Source organism: Calcarisporiella thermophila (genome assembly GCF_041956535.1).
Source record: "Calcarisporiella thermophila strain CBS 279.70 unplaced genomic scaffold VTP21scaffold_8, whole genome shotgun sequence".
Taxonomy (NCBI): domain Eukaryota; kingdom Fungi; phylum Calcarisporiellomycota; class Calcarisporiellomycetes; order Calcarisporiellales; family Calcarisporiellaceae; genus Calcarisporiella; species Calcarisporiella thermophila.
This window is the reverse complement of record NW_027192198.1, coordinates 867017-884872: the sequence shown is the minus strand read 5'-3', so window position 1 is coordinate 884872 and position 17856 is coordinate 867017. Positions and strand designations below refer to the sequence as shown.

The 17856-nt window shown below is 42.4% G+C and overlaps 10 protein-coding genes across 10 annotated transcripts; 4 read left to right on the top strand and 6 right to left on the bottom strand.

Moving 5' to 3' along the window:
- Nucleotides 1-312: 312 nt before the first annotated feature.
- On the top strand, nt 313-1437 carry VTP21DRAFT_11207 (uncharacterized protein; the record flags this gene model as incomplete). The annotated part of the gene is made up of 7 exons (XM_069390628.1): nt 313-366; nt 443-493; nt 559-697; nt 764-941; nt 1003-1144; nt 1209-1283; nt 1345-1437. The coding sequence occupies 7 exons, from the start codon at nt 313-315 to the stop codon at nt 1435-1437; spliced, it is 732 nt and encodes a 243-aa protein (XP_069252757.1).
- A 547-nt stretch (nt 1438-1984) lies between these two features.
- VTP21DRAFT_11206 (uncharacterized protein) lies at nt 1985-3236 on the top strand (the record flags this gene model as incomplete). The annotated part of the gene is made up of 2 exons (XM_069390627.1): nt 1985-2174; nt 2257-3236. 2 exons carry the CDS (start codon nt 1985-1987, stop codon nt 3234-3236), a joined length of 1170 nt encoding a protein of 389 aa, XP_069252756.1.
- A 232-nt stretch (nt 3237-3468) lies between these two features.
- Nucleotides 3469-4846, bottom strand: VTP21DRAFT_11205 (uncharacterized protein; the record flags this gene model as incomplete). Its single annotated transcript, XM_069390626.1, has 4 exons — nt 3469-3618; nt 3695-3808; nt 3876-4186; nt 4267-4846. 4 exons carry the CDS (start codon nt 4844-4846, stop codon nt 3469-3471), a joined length of 1155 nt encoding a protein of 384 aa, XP_069252755.1.
- A 722-nt stretch (nt 4847-5568) lies between these two features.
- VTP21DRAFT_11204 (uncharacterized protein) lies at nt 5569-7689 on the bottom strand (the record flags this gene model as incomplete). The annotated part of the gene is made up of 5 exons (XM_069390625.1): nt 5569-5962; nt 6034-6262; nt 6326-6711; nt 6782-6902; nt 6966-7689. The coding sequence occupies 5 exons, from the start codon at nt 7687-7689 to the stop codon at nt 5569-5571; spliced, it is 1854 nt and encodes a 617-aa protein (XP_069252754.1).
- A 261-nt stretch (nt 7690-7950) lies between these two features.
- On the top strand, nt 7951-9413 carry VTP21DRAFT_11203 (uncharacterized protein; the record flags this gene model as incomplete). Its single annotated transcript, XM_069390624.1, has 5 exons — nt 7951-8197; nt 8263-8318; nt 8388-8495; nt 8555-8656; nt 8724-9413. 5 exons carry the CDS (start codon nt 7951-7953, stop codon nt 9411-9413), a joined length of 1203 nt encoding a protein of 400 aa, XP_069252753.1.
- Nucleotides 9414-9677: 264 nt separating this feature from the next.
- Nucleotides 9678-10065, bottom strand: VTP21DRAFT_11202 (uncharacterized protein; the record flags this gene model as incomplete). Its single annotated transcript, XM_069390623.1, has 3 exons — nt 9678-9724; nt 9792-9915; nt 10012-10065. 3 exons carry the CDS (start codon nt 10063-10065, stop codon nt 9678-9680), a joined length of 225 nt encoding a protein of 74 aa, XP_069252752.1.
- A 189-nt stretch (nt 10066-10254) lies between these two features.
- On the bottom strand, nt 10255-11119 carry VTP21DRAFT_11201 (uncharacterized protein; the record flags this gene model as incomplete). The annotated part of the gene is made up of 5 exons (XM_069390622.1): nt 10255-10464; nt 10527-10663; nt 10730-10810; nt 10922-10999; nt 11083-11119. 5 exons carry the CDS (start codon nt 11117-11119, stop codon nt 10255-10257), a joined length of 543 nt encoding a protein of 180 aa, XP_069252751.1.
- A 169-nt stretch (nt 11120-11288) lies between these two features.
- Nucleotides 11289-11910, top strand: VTP21DRAFT_11200 (60S ribosomal protein eL33; the record flags this gene model as incomplete). Its single annotated transcript, XM_069390621.1, has 3 exons — nt 11289-11305; nt 11536-11818; nt 11887-11910. 3 exons carry the CDS (start codon nt 11289-11291, stop codon nt 11908-11910), a joined length of 324 nt encoding a protein of 107 aa, XP_069252750.1.
- A 943-nt stretch (nt 11911-12853) lies between these two features.
- Nucleotides 12854-14560, bottom strand: VTP21DRAFT_11199 (uncharacterized protein; the record flags this gene model as incomplete). The annotated part of the gene is made up of 3 exons (XM_069390618.1): nt 12854-13546; nt 13625-13911; nt 13993-14560. The coding sequence occupies 3 exons, from the start codon at nt 14558-14560 to the stop codon at nt 12854-12856; spliced, it is 1548 nt and encodes a 515-aa protein (XP_069252749.1).
- Nucleotides 14561-14874: 314 nt separating this feature from the next.
- VTP21DRAFT_11198 (uncharacterized protein) lies at nt 14875-17683 on the bottom strand (the record flags this gene model as incomplete). Its single annotated transcript, XM_069390617.1, has 4 exons — nt 14875-14925; nt 15010-16656; nt 16759-17427; nt 17543-17683. 4 exons carry the CDS (start codon nt 17681-17683, stop codon nt 14875-14877), a joined length of 2508 nt encoding a protein of 835 aa, XP_069252748.1.
- Between the last annotated feature and the right edge of the window lie 173 nt (nt 17684-17856).

Sequence of the window (17856 nt, the reverse complement as noted above, 5' to 3'; positions counted from 1 at the left end):
TCGGTGGCAGAGTTATGCGGGCACATGCCGACAAAATTGAACTTGGGGCAGTGCCAATTTCAAAAATAATAGGTTATTAGATTGTCTAAAAGAGCTCTTCCACAATAGCGTAACGAGGGACAGCCTCAGCAGGTCATACCATATTGGAAATATGTGCACATACTGCTGTTATCATCACGAAAATAGTGTAAATCAGAAAATTGTTAAATGGTCGCTCTGAGATATCTTGATTCGAGTATTAGGCAACATTTTTAGCTGGGACAAGGCTTAAATTTCAAGGACCGTTTTTTTATATTATAATTCTCTAATAGCATGCGACGACGCGGACTAGGAGTAGCTGGTCTTGTGCGCCAGAAAAATGCCAATGTTAGTGTGAATTCTTTCTTCTTACCTAATCTATGTTTTATTCTTATTACCCTGACATCTTTTAATTGATCAACAGGAAAAATATAAAGAGATCGGAAATGAGCTTGCTGCTACTGAAATAGAGCAGGTAAATTCTTCTTTTTTACTTGCATCAAGATATTTCTTTATTAACTTTAACGTTGTTGATACAAGCTCAAGAAGCAGCTTGAAATTTTTCGCTCCCACCTTGAGGATTTTGCTCGCAAATATAAAAAAGATATCCGTAAAGATCCCGTTTTCCGTATGCATTTCCAGCGGATGTGTGGAAATGTTGGCGTAGATCCTCTAGCTTGTATATTAATTCTGTCAATAACCTTCTTCAGTGCCCAAGTGACTAATAACAGTTTACCTCCGATAGCAAACAAAGGATTTTGGGCTGAATTGCTAGGAGTAGGCGACTTCTATTATGAACTAGGAATTCAGATCGTCGAAGTTTGTCTGGCGACGCGTTCACGTAATGGTGGACTGATAGAATTTGAAGAGTTAAAAAAGAGAATTCTCAAAATGCGAGGGCGACATGCACAGGAAATTGGAGAGTAAGATTACTATCTCTTAGCTATTTTGCAAACTACACTTATGCAACTGAGACTCGTGTAGTGACGATATTATTAGGTCTATTAAGACCCTAAGACCTCTAGGAAACGGCTTCGAGCTCATCAAAATTGCAAATCGAAGATTAGTGCGATCCGTACCTAGGGAGTTGAATACAGATCAGACTGCAGTGCTAGCATTAGCGCAGGTAAACTATCACGGCCATATATTGTGAGGACATTCTAATAATGTTCTTGAGAAATTAATGATAGAATCATGGCTATGTTACATATAAGATGGTAAAAGAGAAGTTGGGATGGATAGATGATCGAACCGCAGATGCATTAGTGAGTATATTTAACAGAATAGAGCACAGAAGCTCAGCACTGACACTCTGCATATCCAAAGGGTACTCTGTTAAGTGATGGTGTATGCTGGATTGACTCGCAAACACAACCAGAAGAATACTGGATAGCAAGCTATTTTGATATGGGAGAATAAAGGATCGGAAAAATAGAACAAATAAAACGCCATCTTACTTTCTAGTAAGGAGAGAGGTAGTATATTACCAATACGTAGTAATTCGAGCACATTTAGATGCTTATCCTGGCCATACCAAGTAAAATAGCAAAGCATACTTTTTTAAAACGCGATTTCTTTCTTTCGGATTAAAGCTTATTAAGCTATTCCAGAATGTCCATAAGGCGAAAGACGGACCACTTGGATCCATTATTACCTTTAATGCACAAGTAAACTGGGTTTGACGTGAACTTCCGAGCTTACTCTGCCTATACATCAGCTTAGGCCATCAAAGAAATCAAAGAAATATTGCATTATATTCGAAATTTCTTTTTTGGAACGGACTTCTATCAATTAGTATCACGTGCTTTAACTCTCCTCACAGACGTACTACTCTGAAAATATTAAAAATTATTTCTAGTACCGTTTTGGATATAAATCTCTCAGTATCACGCTTGAGCTTAATAAGATAACTAATTCTCATCACCACCTTTAGCTATTGCACACCAATTTATCAATAATAGTTCTCATGTTTAGTTCCTCCAATGCCCACATTGAGATCCTCATTGATAGTCAGGATGTGATATTGAGAGGTTCAGAAGCCGAAGCTGCTGGTGCTCTTCTTCGTGGAAAATTAGTTATGGTTTTGGACGAACCTATGAAGGTGAAAAGTGTGACACTGCAATGTAACGGAAAAATGAAAGTTGAATGGAAAGAAGGTGACAATCGGATTCTTGAGTAAATGGGTTCTCACATTGAGGTATTTTTTGTTTAATGCTCTACTGATTATTCTATTGATAGCTAAGGATAAATCGCATCAAGTATATTTACTCTTTCGTGAAGAGAAGACGGTCTTGGAGCATGAGTGGGTGTTTTTAGAGCCGCATCGCTACCACAATCTGGCTAAAGGCAAATATTCCTGGGATTTCGAATTAAGAATTCCTGGGTCAATTCCAGAGACGGTCGAAACTAATCGTGGTGCCAATGTTTGGTATCGGCTCAAAGCTGTAGTTGAACGACCAAGCTTATTCTCTAATTTAGTGGCCAAACTCCCCTTAAGGGTTGTTCGGGTTCCAGTGATTGGTTCAAACGAGTTGACCCAAAGTATCCTGTATGAAAATCAATGGAAGGATAAAGTGGCATATGAGATCGACCTACCTTTGAATACATATGAATTAGGCGGGAAAATTCCTATTACCCTAAGGCTTACTATGCTCTGCCAGGAGTTGAGGGTGAAAAATATTGCTTGCACGCTCACTGAGCGTATCACCATGCGAGCACAGAACAACTCACATACTGTTGAATTAGTTTTGCGTGTTGTTGAAGTGGACCCCTCTAGATTTCTCCAAATTAGCAGCTGTAAATCCTGGGAACAAACTCTCGAAGTAAATATCCCTACAGCATCCAAATACGCCCATTATGATTGCACCATTTCTCTGATTCGTATACGTCATGAGCTGAATTTCTTTATCACACTCCAGAACAAAGACAAACTTTGCTCTCAAATTTGTGTCTCCCTCCCTATATCCATTATTGCTCGTACAGAGGAGTTATGTGGTGAATTGCCGAGCTACGATGAAAGCTTTGGAACTTTGCCTTATTACCCCTCTGCTACAGAAACACCGCTTTATTCCTTAGGGGAACAAACGGTAGAACAACCCCAAGAAAGGCCAATACGACCATATGACCATAATATACTAATGCGACTACCCTCCTACCGAACTGCGATCCAAGAGGCTCCCATATCATTTCCGCTTGAGAATATACCAGGCTATAGTTAATTGAGGGAAATAGTATCCTCTCTACCCTTTCTCTTGTTTCTTTTTTTTTTCTCCTTGCTACCTTGGATTCCTATCTTATTTATTAATTATTATGAAGTTTGATTCCTATGATCCCTTTATTATATTCGACATAGAAATAGAGTAATTTTAGAGATAGTCGGAGGATAGCATGGGGAAACGCCTTTTCTCAATTGTGAAGTATTTGAAGTAAATGAAAGCGAGATATCAACTCCTAGGATCCAAAAAAAAGTCGGCGAAGCGAAGACGGATTTTTTGAATCGAACATACCCTTGACTGCGTCAGCAGCCTCTTGTAGACCCGGATAGAGACGGAAGGTCTCTGCCACATTCAAGACAATATTAACCCCTAGGAAACCAAAGTGCTAAAAATAGAGGGAAAAACTGTCAAAAAAGATGTACAAGTTAAGAAATCTATAAACCTGGTGTCGATAAGCTTACATCCATTGGGTTATAGAGAAGAGGTGGCAGACCCTTTGAGCATTTCCAATCCTCCCCGTCTTTACATTGGATTATTTTTCCGGAAGGACTTACGAATATTTCATGTGGGAAATGCTATCAATGCAAATCGAAGGATTTGAGAAGAAGGGATACCTCACGCTTGTTTCACGCTGCAGCTCACCTTAAATAATATCATGGGAGCAGCATGAGGTATAGGATCTCTCTTGTTCACTATTCGCTTAGAAAAGAAAGCCTTCCCATAGTGGTTTGCGAAAACGTAGTTTCCAACACGTGGTCCACCGAACGCAATAAGGAATATTTTTTCCGGCTTGACAACATTGTTATCTATTAAGCTAGCCGCACATATGGTGCCAGTCGCTGCACCTAAACTGTGACCCAAAATCTCGATATCGTAATCCGGATATTTGCTCATTTGATCTTTCAATGCCTTCAAAACAGTGTCCTTTGCATTCAACCAAGTGAAATAGGCACCTAAATCATTGAAGAAAGCGATGGATTAAATTGGATAACATGAATTAACTCTGACCGTGGTATAAATATATATGTTCTACCTGAATGAACTAATGACCCAAAAGCTTTCCGCCCAAACGGAATGGGAACCCAAGTTGCAGCAGCCATAGCTTGCTGTGGTGAGAAGATCCCTCTAAATGAGATCCAGATTACACCTCGCTTATCGTCTCTAGCAATGTAACCTTTAACACCAAGGGGCTGAGCGATAAATCTATCGATAATAACAGTTTCTTTGAAATCCGGGCAATAGAAAAAGCATTTGAAAGGACCAGGCTTTAGCCAGAAGCTATATGCTGCCACCGTGAGCTTCCAGTATTTCTGCAGTGCCGTCTTTTGCACATCATTAATAGGTTGATGATCAGGATCATCTGGTATACTCTGTATTGCGGAAAGCAGGTAATTTTTACGAGTTGGAGTTGTTAAATTCAGCAGGGCCTGGTTTGAAGCCTCCGATTCTTGTAGAGATGGGTCTGAAAAATTTAGTTTGAGTGTGTCGGGTGGAAGTGTAGCATTCTTGGCACCCGCATCCTCAGCTGCAACAACCTCCTGCCGTATAATACGGAGCGAAGCAACCCGTGTTACCGTCAAAAAGGATAGAAACAAAAGGGGTATAGTCCACATAGTAAGTTATCTTGGGATTTTTGGATAAACAGATAATTTGGTTTGAATGAGATAAAACAAAAAGAGATTAAAAAGTGAAAGAAAAGTAAAGCTCACTCCATGAAGATAATAATTTCAATGAGCTATTCAACATGGGGTGTAATATAGGCAAATGCCATTCTGAGACATATCTATATTAACGTTTGTACAAATAAAGGATATTATCGTGCAATTGCAGTCATCATTGTCTGCAAGTTTCTGAAATAAAATTGTCGTAAATACAACGGTTAACGGTACAATTTTCACATCAAGCAATGATTAAAACATAGTAACTAATGAATAACAATTGTAGCAATATTTATTTTTTTTGGACGACAAGGAACAATTGCCCTAAAGCAGTTTTGGCATAAAAATTATTCGGGCTCTCCAAGCTTCCTTTTGATATCGAAGTCCAAGTTCGGTTTAATTTATAAAAACCAGATCAACTACAAGTTTGGCATTTCAAAGATACTGGTCGGGAAACTTCGTGGCATTATACACATGACAAACTGCAAAATTATCCTAGCTCACCTCGACAGCACAGAGGATGAAAATCTGGTATAAAAAGCTTCGTCTCAAATTAAGTCTAAAAATTTACAACTCCATTAACTAAAACACTACATAAAAGGAAAAAGAAAAATAAACCCAAATATAAACTGAAATGCTCATAAATAATAATTATAAAGAAGACAAATAAATATACACTAGGATCTTGTCCTACCCCCTCGCATTCTTTCCAAGAATCGATTCAATGGTCCCCTATCCACCGTGTGTATATAATACATCCCCCCGTTGTGGGTCCAACTCACATACTGTGTCCAGTAGGGATGCTCTTTAACCCTTAATATGTTCTCCACTGCATCAATATTCCTAGCCGTTATTTGGTGATGAATGGAGACGAATGATTTGAGTGAAATGATACGACAGCCTTCCTTCAGGTCAAGGAAGCGTTGCAGAAGTGCTTGATTGAGCTCTGCGTCGAAGGCGTAGTTGTTGACGAGGACTACATCGGCACGGGAAAGGATAGACGTGGTTTGAGAATGGTCAAGAAAATCGCCCTGCCAAATGCGAACAGTACCGTGCTGGAGGCGATAAGCCCTAGGGGAGGAACCATAAATCACCGATTTAGTGAACATACCAGCAAACTCAGCCATATATATAATAAATACCGCATACGAGCCAAAAACTCCTCTAGCTGGAGCATTGCTAGCTTGCTTGGGGTTGGTTGGATCTCAATGCCGTATGCCTCGCATCCGGTTTGTGCTGCAACTTGTAATACCACGTTTCCGGTACCACACCCCAAATCGATGAAGACGGAATTGCGAGTGATTCCGGCTCTCTCAATAAGCTCATCAACAAAAATGGGAAGGATTTCGCCATAGACATTGTTCGAAAAGGCTAGTAGGGGGAAGAAATTGTAAAAATGAGTACAATGCAAATGGGCTACCAATTATTATCTACCTTTGTAATCATTTAGGCGATCAGCCTGCGGTGCTACGGTTCTAGAGTATATTTGAAAAAGGACATGGCGAACCAGGTCATGTGGCGGTCGCGCCGCTACAACCTTTGAATTCGCGCGTATACTCCCATCATCCTTCAACTTCCGCATAACCCTATTGAACTCTTTAACTGATGCAAGAAAATTGGGCAGATCGCGTCGATTTTTGAATTTGTTAAGATTGCGAAGAATGCCTTGTGATTCATCGCCAAAGAGGGTTTTTTGCGAAGCATTTGTATAATGTTCAACAAGGAACTCCGCAGTGCGAACAATGTCTACGAGAGGGTTATATTCATGTCGATCTTCGTCTTGGCTCTTAGTGCCGGTGACTGGCTTAAGTAGAGCGAAGCTAAAAATAAAAAAAGCCATGAGATATATTCAAATTTTAGAAAATACCGAGTCAATTATAAATAAGTTACTTTTCTTGGGTTCTTGGGTATTCGATTGCGACAATAGGGATATCAGGGAGGGCATCTCTCAGTGATGCAGGAGATTGCGGGGTTGCAGGTTCAGAATCCGCCTCAGCTGACGATACAAAATCTAAGGATATAGGTAGTGATAAACTCTCATCAATGATTTAAATGGTAATAATAATATACTTACACGGCCGATATTTCTTGACATTCTCCAGTACAATTTCTTTGGAGTGTCGAAGGCGCAAGGCCTTGCCCTTAAAAATTCCAGTTTTTGCAATTGCTGCATCATCATCAGGTTTTTCCCCTTGCTCTTTTGAAGTCTTTTTTGAAGAGGACGGTACACTATCCACTTTCTGCTGTGGAATAGAACTGGGTCGGTCGCCTACTGAGCGTTTCTCCGGTAGGATATCAGTATTACTTCTACTATCTTGTCCAACAGAAACATCTTTGTTAGCCGGCTCAGCTGCATTTTCGGATCTTGTATTTTCAATATTATCAGTGTTGGAACTAGAGGATATTAATATGCTCGGTCGATCTTCTTTCTGATCTAATTTAATCTCAGCTTTTGATAACATTTCAACATCTGCACTAGTATTCTGCTTAGAATTAGCATTCTCATCCACCCGCACCAAAGATGTTGCAGTGTTCAGCTCCGATCCTTTGGTTCCATTGCTCGGGTTGATGAGCGTTACAGGCTTATACTCATTCAATTCTGGAACTGAATTGCCCCTCTCCACATCACTAATAACCTTAACTCGCTTTTTAACAGGCATACCTTCCGTTTTTTTTGTGTAGTTATATTCTATTGCAGTATCAACCCAATTCCGCTTTCCATGCTCATGATCGTTTTTGTCTTTAACTTTATACCCATGATTGCCTTCTTGATCATTAACTCTGGGTTCTTCTTGCATAGTGTCGTAATATATCCACTAGATCTCCTTGAATTAATGTATTCAAATTGACAACAATTCAACGTAAAATGGGTTTCAATGGTAAGAGAAGATGAGGAGACGTTGGAGAGTAGTCTTGCCACAGAGTTATTTTTGTAACTTTCCTTGACAACCTTAAAGGTGTTTAATTTGTGACTGGCCATATTGCAGAAATATTTCATACTTCCGATATTACTATGACCCTGACTCCAACTTGATCCTTTGAATCTCTTTTGAGCTACTATGAATAAATTTAGGGGTATATCGCACCTTAATACACAAAATGCACCATCGCCACCACATTTAACGACAGCAAATACAAATAATGCTGGAGGGTATGGCATCACGCAACCTCCTTTGTTCCATTTTGCGGTACAAGAAAAAGACGATATGGATATTGAAGATCCATGCTCGTCACCACCGTCAGCTCCGTCACCTCTGACAAAACGATACCCAAGTTTAAATCAGGATGAAATTACTGTCGCTGATGGTGAATGATTTTCTCTAACGGCTAGTTCAATCGATTCATTAGATAATCTTTAATTTTTATTATAGAGCCTCCTACCCTCCCTATTCCCTTTGGAAAAAGAAGGAAACAAGAGAATCATGACGTTAGTAAAGCAATTCTCGGGACTGCTAACTAGCAATTCATTGTAATATATACGCGTTATGTTTGATAGGATGTCGAGAGTGCGTCAATCATAACACTTGTTCCTGACTCGAAAAGTGATAGAGTGTTTGATATCATCGAGGAAGCCGAATGCGGCTCTTCATCTAATATGGCTGAGGTTTAATGAGCAGTTTATCTCCTGTAATACTATTTTCCAATAACCTATGGTTTGTGTAGGTGCATCTTGACGCATATTCCTTAGACAATATCTTCGAGGACGATTTTTCAGATGACTTTTCAGACGTATTCTTAAATGACGAATCCTCCAACCCAAAATCTGTAATATTTCTATTTTGTAATTATTCCGTGATTAAAGCGGTGTCCCTGACCCTCATTCTATGACTAGGAACCTGCGGTCGTGTCAACTCAAGTCCCAGCGAGTCAGACCCCACAAACACCTCCCCAGACTACCAATTCTCGTACTTCCCACACACCTTTCGCCTCGATTTTCCTACTCAAACAGCCTCGTACCTTTCACTCCTCTCCACCATCAACCACTAGTCCTTCGCAATGGATAAAGAGTATAAGATTACCTGAGGCAACCAAAGAAGCGAGTAGAGAAAATAAAGAGATCACCGGAAATGAATGGTCTCCCCACCGAAAAAAGACGCAATATCTGAGCGGAGGATATGCAGAGCAAATGATAGGATTTATATCAGCCGAAAGGTCGGAGCATGCAATATGGGCTCATCGAATGCGAGCTCAGAGTCAAGGTGTAACCTCTCCCAACAGCTCAGTCGTTGTGAGCATCATTGCAAAACGTAGTGAATTTGACCTGGTCTCTTGCCTCTGCCTCCAAGAGAACTCAAACGCTCCCTCAACAAATGGCGAATGTGAGGACATTCTACATGTCGTGTTTGCTACAGACTTTGTATCAACCAATTCAAAAAAACAGGAACTAGAAAAGCTGGAGATTGGGCGACGAGTGAGAATATTCCGACCGTGGGTGGAACTACCTCTCAAGGGGAGAGAAGACGCGCAGAAAAATGGGACAGTTAAAATTATAACTAGTTTTTGTGTGTTGGACGAGACCTGACATCTTTCACAGAGATCAAAGGAATTTGTAAATTAGACTATTTATATCGCTTGCGTGTAAATATAGCGACGTTTTAATGATATTTACCAATGTTTATTTCTATCTAATATATTTTATAAGATAATATTACAACCTAGAGGAGAGAGGTGAATTTTATGGAAACCTGCCGACTTTCATGAATCAGTGCCTGCTGATAAATATCGACCTATATAGGTTGATAAACGTGGCACACTTACCACCGTACAGATCCGAATATAATAGACATCATCGATTATTGCCCTCTAAAAAGGGTCGCCACCTCTCATTAAGTTCTATATTATTTATAGATCATTCCACGTTGAGACTCATAACATCCTGGGATCTACAAATTAAGCTTACCAGCAATTGCCTCATAATTCTTCGTTATTGTCTCGAGATCTTTGAGCATTTTGTTAGCCATGAGAGAAACTGCTTGCACTGACGCGCGAACAAGTTTGAGAGATTCAAATTCATCAGACGATACCTGCAAGTAGGTAGAGTCCGAAATGAGAAATTCTAAACTGTCATCTTCCCTTCATTCACTTGAAGATGGCATTCATCGCGTAAAAAGAGAATTTACCTCTCTCGATTCCAAATTGAATGGGCTTGGAGGATGTTGATTTGAAGTGGACATTTTAACCGAATTTTAGAAGAGTAAAAAAACGAGTTCATTAATAAAGGGTGCATAAGCCACAGAGACACGAAAAGGAACCAAAAAACTTCTATAACACACGGAAATCTCCTCTCAACGTAAAAGAAATTTTATCGAAACGTAACCATCTACTGCATTAATTCCTCAATAGCATAAACTCCTACATATTCCTCACTTTTCTCCGGGACTTGCGCTTCGTCGTCTAATGCTAGTTCCTAACCTATCAGCCATTCGGCCTCGTCGCTCGTAGTTACCTGCGAGCGGTGGCCGAACAAAAGCAAAATCGCATGATATCTCTTTATCAAGTAACCGTGTCCCATTGGTACTCTCTACTGCAAGTTTGGCTTCTTTATATGTCTCGTACTCAATAAGCGCATAGCCCTACCAACCGTCAAAGTTTAGAGGAAGAGAAGCCCTTTATGTTTAATACGATTCAGTCATACCTTAACAAAACCCGTTCGTCTGTCCAGATTCAGATGTAAGTTTTGAATTTGCCCGAATTCACCGAAACGATCCATAATGTCCTCTTCGGTGGCCTCCTCATGCACACCCGTTACAAGGACTATCCATCCTTCGATAGCTATTCAAGATCAGATTGGATAAGAATGGTTTACTAGGACAATCCGAATACGTGAAACACACGTACATCGCTGTGCTCGACCCTCAGAAGTACTATCTGTCTCCATTGTATCATACTTGTCTGAACTTTTGACTCCTTCACGACGATCTATTTCCCTCATAAATAAAATTGGATTTGTTAATGGTTACCGTTGAAAAGTACATCAAAAAGGGATCAGCAGAGAGCATCCCCATTTGAACGTCTGATTAAGCTACTTACCGTTTGAACTACCAAACCCTCGGCCTTTACGCTTTATTTCTCCCTCCTTCGATTCTCTCTTCTCGTCTCTGAGGTTGACTAGAAATAGCAACCATATTAGGTAAATGGACATGCCTAGTAATGAAGAATAAAGGCTTTTCAAAAATAACGAATGGATTCACCTTCGTCAACCGCCATCGTATCTTCATGATCAACCATGGTGCTTCTTATTTTTTAATATTTTTTCAAGAGATCCTCGAGTATTGTTAAAGGCAGTGTGACTGCTTTGTGACGTCACAAGAACAAAGTCGTCGAGACAAAAGAGAACAAAATTCATAGACGCTGGATCCTTCCTCTTTCATCAGTCAAAGACATATAACAGGAACAAATGGCTCAACCTGTTCGGTAAGGATCCAAATTTGCACTTTCTACAGATGGATGGATGGATGGGATGGGTATGGAGACATGGAAGCATGATTTACTTGCTGGATAGAATTTTTTGTTATGATAATCTTCATTTTAAGAATTGTCACCGCATGTTGATCTACCCCAGATCAGCATTTTTGTCCCATTCTGAATCCGCTTAGCTCTTTATAATGTATAATTGTCTGACTTATTTTTCTTCTTGACATTAGTCTCTACGCCAAGGGCCGTGTCCTCGGTTTCAAGCGTGCCAAGCGCAACCAATCTCCCAACACCTCACTTCTCCAGATCGAGAACCTCAAGACCGCTGCTGATGCTGAGTTCTACCTCGGTAAGCGTGTGGCTTACGTATACCGTGCAAAGCGTGAGGTTAATGGATCGAAAATCCGTGTGATCTGGGGCCGTGTCACGCGTCCTCATGGTACCTCTGGCGTCGTGAAGGCGAAATTCAGGTCGAACCTTCCTCCACGGGCATTCGGTGCCTCCGTGCGTGTGGTAAGCTTTCTTTTTTTTTATTTCACATAATTCAATGCTGCGGGACTAATACGAATTTCTTTCTGTAGATGCTGTACCCTTCCAACATCTAAACTCCTTGTTTTTGCTGAAAACATTATAATAAAATTGCTTTTTGTTTTAAAGGACCCTTTTTCTCTGGCCCATTGTGAAATGTCTTGAATTTTAGTTTCGAAAAGATAATTTTCGCTAGTCAGATGCCTTTAAGCATAATAATAATTGATTTTGAATAAGAGTAGTATTGGCAAATCGATTTCTCGTTAAGATTACTAGCTCAATCAGGTTAATCATCATCGAAATCCTGTCAATATTCCATTCTAAATTTCTTTCTTTATCTTTGCGACATTTATAATGTGTTGGCGTCTCAGGTCATTCCTTCTCATGCCCAGAGTCCAAGCAATGGTTTTAAAACGCTCAGTTAGTCTCGGAACGATGTCTGGATTTTGAATTTACAACCTCAACCAAAGACGAATCTTTGCGAGCAAAATTCAAAATAATTGGTCGCCCTTATTGATGTTTACAAGGTTCCAAAAATTGGATGAGCAGGCTTATTTATATTCTGTGCCTGTATTATGGGATGCATGAAACGATTTAATATTCAAAGTCAGCTCAGTTCTATTTTCAGATTTTTTTTCTTTATAGCTTGAAGTTCGAATTCGCATTTTTCAATAGCACTTAGGTTTAACTTCTCCTGCTACGATTTGAGTTCAAGAATAGGGATTCATAAAATCGGAGTTGTTCTTAAATGAAATATGAAAGAGTATTATACTGTATTCATATTCGAGTATTATGGAAGCAATGTCAAGAGCAGCAATTATATTCATGGAAACTTTGTATACAGATATATATTATTTATAATTCACCAAGCAGGAGAATTATAAAGAAAAGACAAAGACGGAAAAAGAAACGAAAACGAAAAATACAAACACAATTGTGAAATAGAATAAAAATAATCCTAAAAATTGAATTAAGCAGGAATAATAAAAGGTCAATCGCCTGCCATCTAGTTAAAATCCATTATTTTTTCGCCTTCTTCTTCGCTTCGACTCTCTTCTCACCTCCCGCCTTCTTCCCAACCCCCTCTTTCTTCTCGACCACCTCTCCCTTCTCTGCTCCCCCCTTTTTCCCAGCCCCCTCTTTCCTTTTAGCTCCTTGTATCTGCTCAACTTCCTCTTTCTTCTCAGGTTCTTTCTTCTCAGGGTCTTTCTTCTCGACATCTTCTTTCTTCTCGGATGGTTCTTCCTTCTCAACTACCTTTTTCTTCTCAACCTCCTCTTTTTCCCTTGTTTCATATCCAGCAACAGTTGCTGCCAAAGATCCCAGCTTCATTCGTTCATAAACGTAATCTAGAGCAATGGTCTGCACGGCCAACCGCATACACTCAACCATCTTATCCTCAACCCATTCATTGCTCTCGTAGGGGATAAGAAGCCAGCTAGACGGGATGGATTGGGAATAGCAGCACAAACGAATCGAATGGACGGTGTCCACTAGTAGCACGCAGAATAATAGTTGAGAGGCCTCCCCCTCTAAGCCAGAGGGGGTGGTATAGCAGGGTTGTAAGGCAATGAATACCGGACAGCGATGAATCGGAAGCTTGGCATATGGATCCTGTTCACCTGCTGATACTTCACCACTCGGTACGTCCCGTGGGTGCTCGGGAGGATTAGAGCTCTCACCGTGAGTTTTAACCAAATAGTCCACGTTAGCCTAGAGGGGAAAATACGTACATTGGTTTGGTGATTCGCCATTCTCGCAAACTCTATTGTAGGGATTAAGTCGTCTCACCTGTGCGAGTTTAATTGCCTCAGCAAACCCATCGCACGCATTGAGTTGCCGCTCAGCGTCGTCTTCGACTTCTCTCTCTACGGTGCGTGAGTTACCCTTTCGGATAACCACGTTGCTGTCTTCTAGAGACATCTCTAGCACGCGTGAAAACTCACGATACACAAGCGCTTCAACCCCAATGTATCCAACCATGTCATGCGCAAGCCAAACTTGAATTACCTCATGGTCGCTTATGGGCGGTGCAATAGTTTCTATTAGTTCACTGGTGATTTTATGTATGTTGGTTCCTGTGTATTTCAGTGAAAAATTTGGGAGGAATAAAAATGAGCCCGGACGGGTAACTCGTGGTTATGTTCGCAAGTACTTACCCAGTTTTCCAATGGAATCTTTACTTACGATGGACCCCAATCTCTCTTCGAGCAAACGGGCGGCCCCGCCCTCTGAGAATCCTTTCTCGACCGCATTGGTTGTATGCTTAAATGCTTCCCCTAAAACCGACGTACCCCACGACAACCAACTTGTAGAATTTGTACGCCCGTCCTTCCGTTTTCCTGTTGATATTTCCTCGGTTCCGTTTCCTCCAGCTTCTTTCTCCTTTCCCTCTAATCTTCTATACTCCTCTTCCTTCAGTAGTCTCTTTTCATCCATAGCTTCTGCTGCGGCAGAGGCTGCAGCTTGTTTATCTTCCCTGACTTTATCAGCTGGCATTGTTGAGGAATCCAGCTCGTCAAGAAAGCTTAAGATTTCATTCGGGTCGGCTTGGGGATGCTGGTCGCCTCCATCCTTAGCGTCAACATCGCGCGATTCATCGTGCGAGAAGTCGAGCGACTCTAGAAATTGATAGACCTCCTCGCGTGTCTTTGACACAGGAATCTCGAAATCGTCCGCACCCTGCTGGGGTTGAGTCGGAGATTTCTTCTCAGTTGCTTCAGACATTAAGAATATAGATTTTTAACTCTTGGAACCAAACTTTTTTTATCTTTTCTCACTTACGACCTCTATTCAATGCGACTATGTGGCTTGGATCATCAATATAACATAGAAATAGAAACCATTCAATTTGCTTATTTTCCCGTGGTGGTAGAGAGGCTCAGCATGTATCTTCTTTTCCCTCTCTTCAAAGGAAGCCTTAAAAATTACAGTATATTAAAAAAATTGTCTATCATATTTTTTTCAACTCGCCCTACTTCATCTCGTAATTTAATAGTTTTTGCGTAATGCCAATTAAACTAGAAAAATTTTGGGGTTCTTTAAACCGGGATACCCGTAAGCTCCTCGTAGCCAAGGGCAAGGTTGATGTTCTATGAAATGATGGAAGAGATAGAGGAGAAGCAAAGGAGAGTTAAAGCCGGGTTAGGTGGAAAGTTAGGATGCTTGGGACTTACTTGAAGTGCCTGGGTTGCTGCTCCTTTCAACAAATTATCCAGAGTGGCTACTACCACAGCACGCTTGCCCGACGAATGGACACCAAATCCGCCCAGATTGGCACCATGCTTCCCTGAATTATCTCGCACAAGTGGCACTTCTTTTCCGACCTTCACTAATCTTTCTCCTTCGTATGCAGCCTCGAACAACTGCCGTACTTGCTCACTCGTCATTTGCTTACTGAGCGGGCAGTTGACCGTCAGAGTGATACCTTGGAAGAAGGGTGCTACATGTGGGGTGAAATCCACCTGCCTTCCGAGCTGATAGCTCACCTCCCGTTCATGCACATGGTCCGTAAGGGCATATGGAATCAGATTGTCCCGTAACACTTCTGGATCATTTTTGGGAGAGGGGGTTGTCCCTGCCCCGGAATAGCCGGATACTCCGAAGATGGCAGGGTTTCCTGATAGATAGGGCAGCAGTGGCTTTATGGCCAGCTGTGCACCGGTTGCGTAGCATCCAGGGTTGGAAATGCGCGTTGCGGACCTGATGTGTTGGCGGTGAAACTCCGGGAGGCCATATTGCCATGTAGTATCGAAGCGGAAGTCTGCACTGAGGTCTACCATAAGAGGACGGTTCGATTCGATGGACTCGATGGCGTCGACAAAAGGACGGCACACGCCGTTTGGTAGCGCGAGCACCCAGCAGTCAACGCCTTCTAAAGCTTTGACGTCTTGTGGTGAGAGGCTCTCGTATTCCAACGATGATTTGGTATAGCCCTCAAGGGGCTTCCCCTTGAGCTCGCGAGAAGAGACGTGGGCAAGCTCGAGGTTGGGATGGTTGTTGATCAGCGCAATCAACTCTCGGCCGGTGTACCCTCGCGCTCCAATTAAACCTATGCGTTTATTGGCACGAGTGCTGGTGGAATACTGTCGCTTTGTGTTAAAAGGAGAATGGCGTGCCAAGGTGTGGTATCCGGCATGCGCGGCGGAAGGATTGGCCCTCTTCGCGGCCGAGTGCTTGACGATGCTTGACAGCTGCTGATCCTCAGCAAATGCATTTAATATGTCCTGGATCTCCGAGATCTCCGTAATCCCGTAGAAAAACAGAGCCTTTCCATTTTGAGTGAAGCTTCCATCCGAACGCTCGAAATGCCAGGCCAAATTCTTGTCGGACTGGTCAACGGTCCACACGAGGCGAGGGTGGTCTCGCCGCAATAGATTCCACAGGTTATCCGTGACATTGTTGAGAACAGCGGCTTTTGAGGCGACAAACTTATCCAGGCGCGCAACTCTGCCCGGGGTGACCACAGCCAACGCCTCATAGGGCTCGTCGCAGTACACTTGGCAGGATTGCTCTCGCAGTTGCTGTAGGTATGAGGCCACGGTAGTGTTGCCTGATTTTACATGGGGATCCTCTTCTTGAAGTAGGCGGCGCATCCGGTCCACATCTACATCGGAGAGAGATTCATGGCGAAGGAGACGGTTGCCTCGGCGGATCAGAGTTCCAGCGCCAGAGTCAGTGAAAAGCTCTTTGTGGAGATGCCCTGCGGAAATGATGGCTACGGAGGAGGAGCGTGGAAGGTGGTCGAGGAGCTCCTTAATTTCCTTGATCTTGAGCTTCGTTCCATATTTGACCCAAGGCTCTTTCATAAGGGATTCATACTCCTAATAGACAACGAGAAGGAACAGACAGTTAGCGACTTGATTTTCTGAAGGAACGAGCCGGAGTGCGGCCAGAAGACCGCGAAATATGAACTCGCGCATTACCTCATCCAGATTGATCACATCGATTTTTTTGCCTGTCACTCCATGATACAGGCCGTTTTTCTCGTTCAAATATACAATCTTGAGAGGCTCAAGGACTCGTGCTAATTCTCCAGCTGCTACATCGGCGTTCACATTCAAGATCTGTCCAGCACGGGTCTCGGCCAAACTGGTCAAGATGGGGAGGGCACCTGCGCGGATGCTCGACTCGATCGCCTCCTTGTTGACGTGGGTGATCCGGCCTACATATCCATACCGCTCCTTGTCCAAATAGTCAGCCGTGAACACGCCTCCAGGAATAGGGCGAGCACGGGTACCCAGTCGCTCCAAAGCCTCGACAAGGCGCAGGTTTTCCTCCTGGAAGACGCCCCGAGCGATTTCGAGCGTTTTGGCGTCCGTGATCCGAATTCCGTCGTGGTACTGGGGCTCTACCCCGGCTTCCTCTAGCAGCTGATTCAGTTGGGGTCCCGCGCCGTGCAACACAATAGGGTATAGGCCAACACGGTTCAAGAAGGTGAGCGCGGAGGCAAGTGTGTCAAGCTCGTCGGAAAGGACTGCACCCCCGACTTTAATAACGGCGAATTTCTGAGATTCAACGGAGGAAAAATGTCGAAGATACTGCTCTACTTCTTTTCGAGATCCGATGTTGTAAAGGAGCTTCACTATGGTTTCCTGTGGGGTGAGGTTGATGAGTAAGATTGGATGTTAGATTTATCGTAGAACTCCCGGAACAAACATTAAAGGAGAGCGAGGAGCAAGAGGAGGAGAAGGAGAGAGGGTCCTATACCTTTTCGTTGTTCGAAGAATTGGGGGAGTACCATCGATGTATGGGGAGGCGGCGGGCGAAGCATGTGGCGACGGAGGGGCGGAGAGCCGTTGTGGCATAGAGAAGAGTAGGTCGCACTGCAAGTCGTAATGCAGTCACCATGTTTTGGATTTAAATGACGCTGTTTATGATCTAGGGTAAAAGAATGGAGAATGCGCGATAAACAAAAAAAAAATCGCAATATCTTCTCGAGGTGATATAAACCACCTCGTCTTGTGCGACTGTGGAGGCGGCGCAGTCTCTTATCTTCAGGCCTTGATCAAAAAATCTCATAT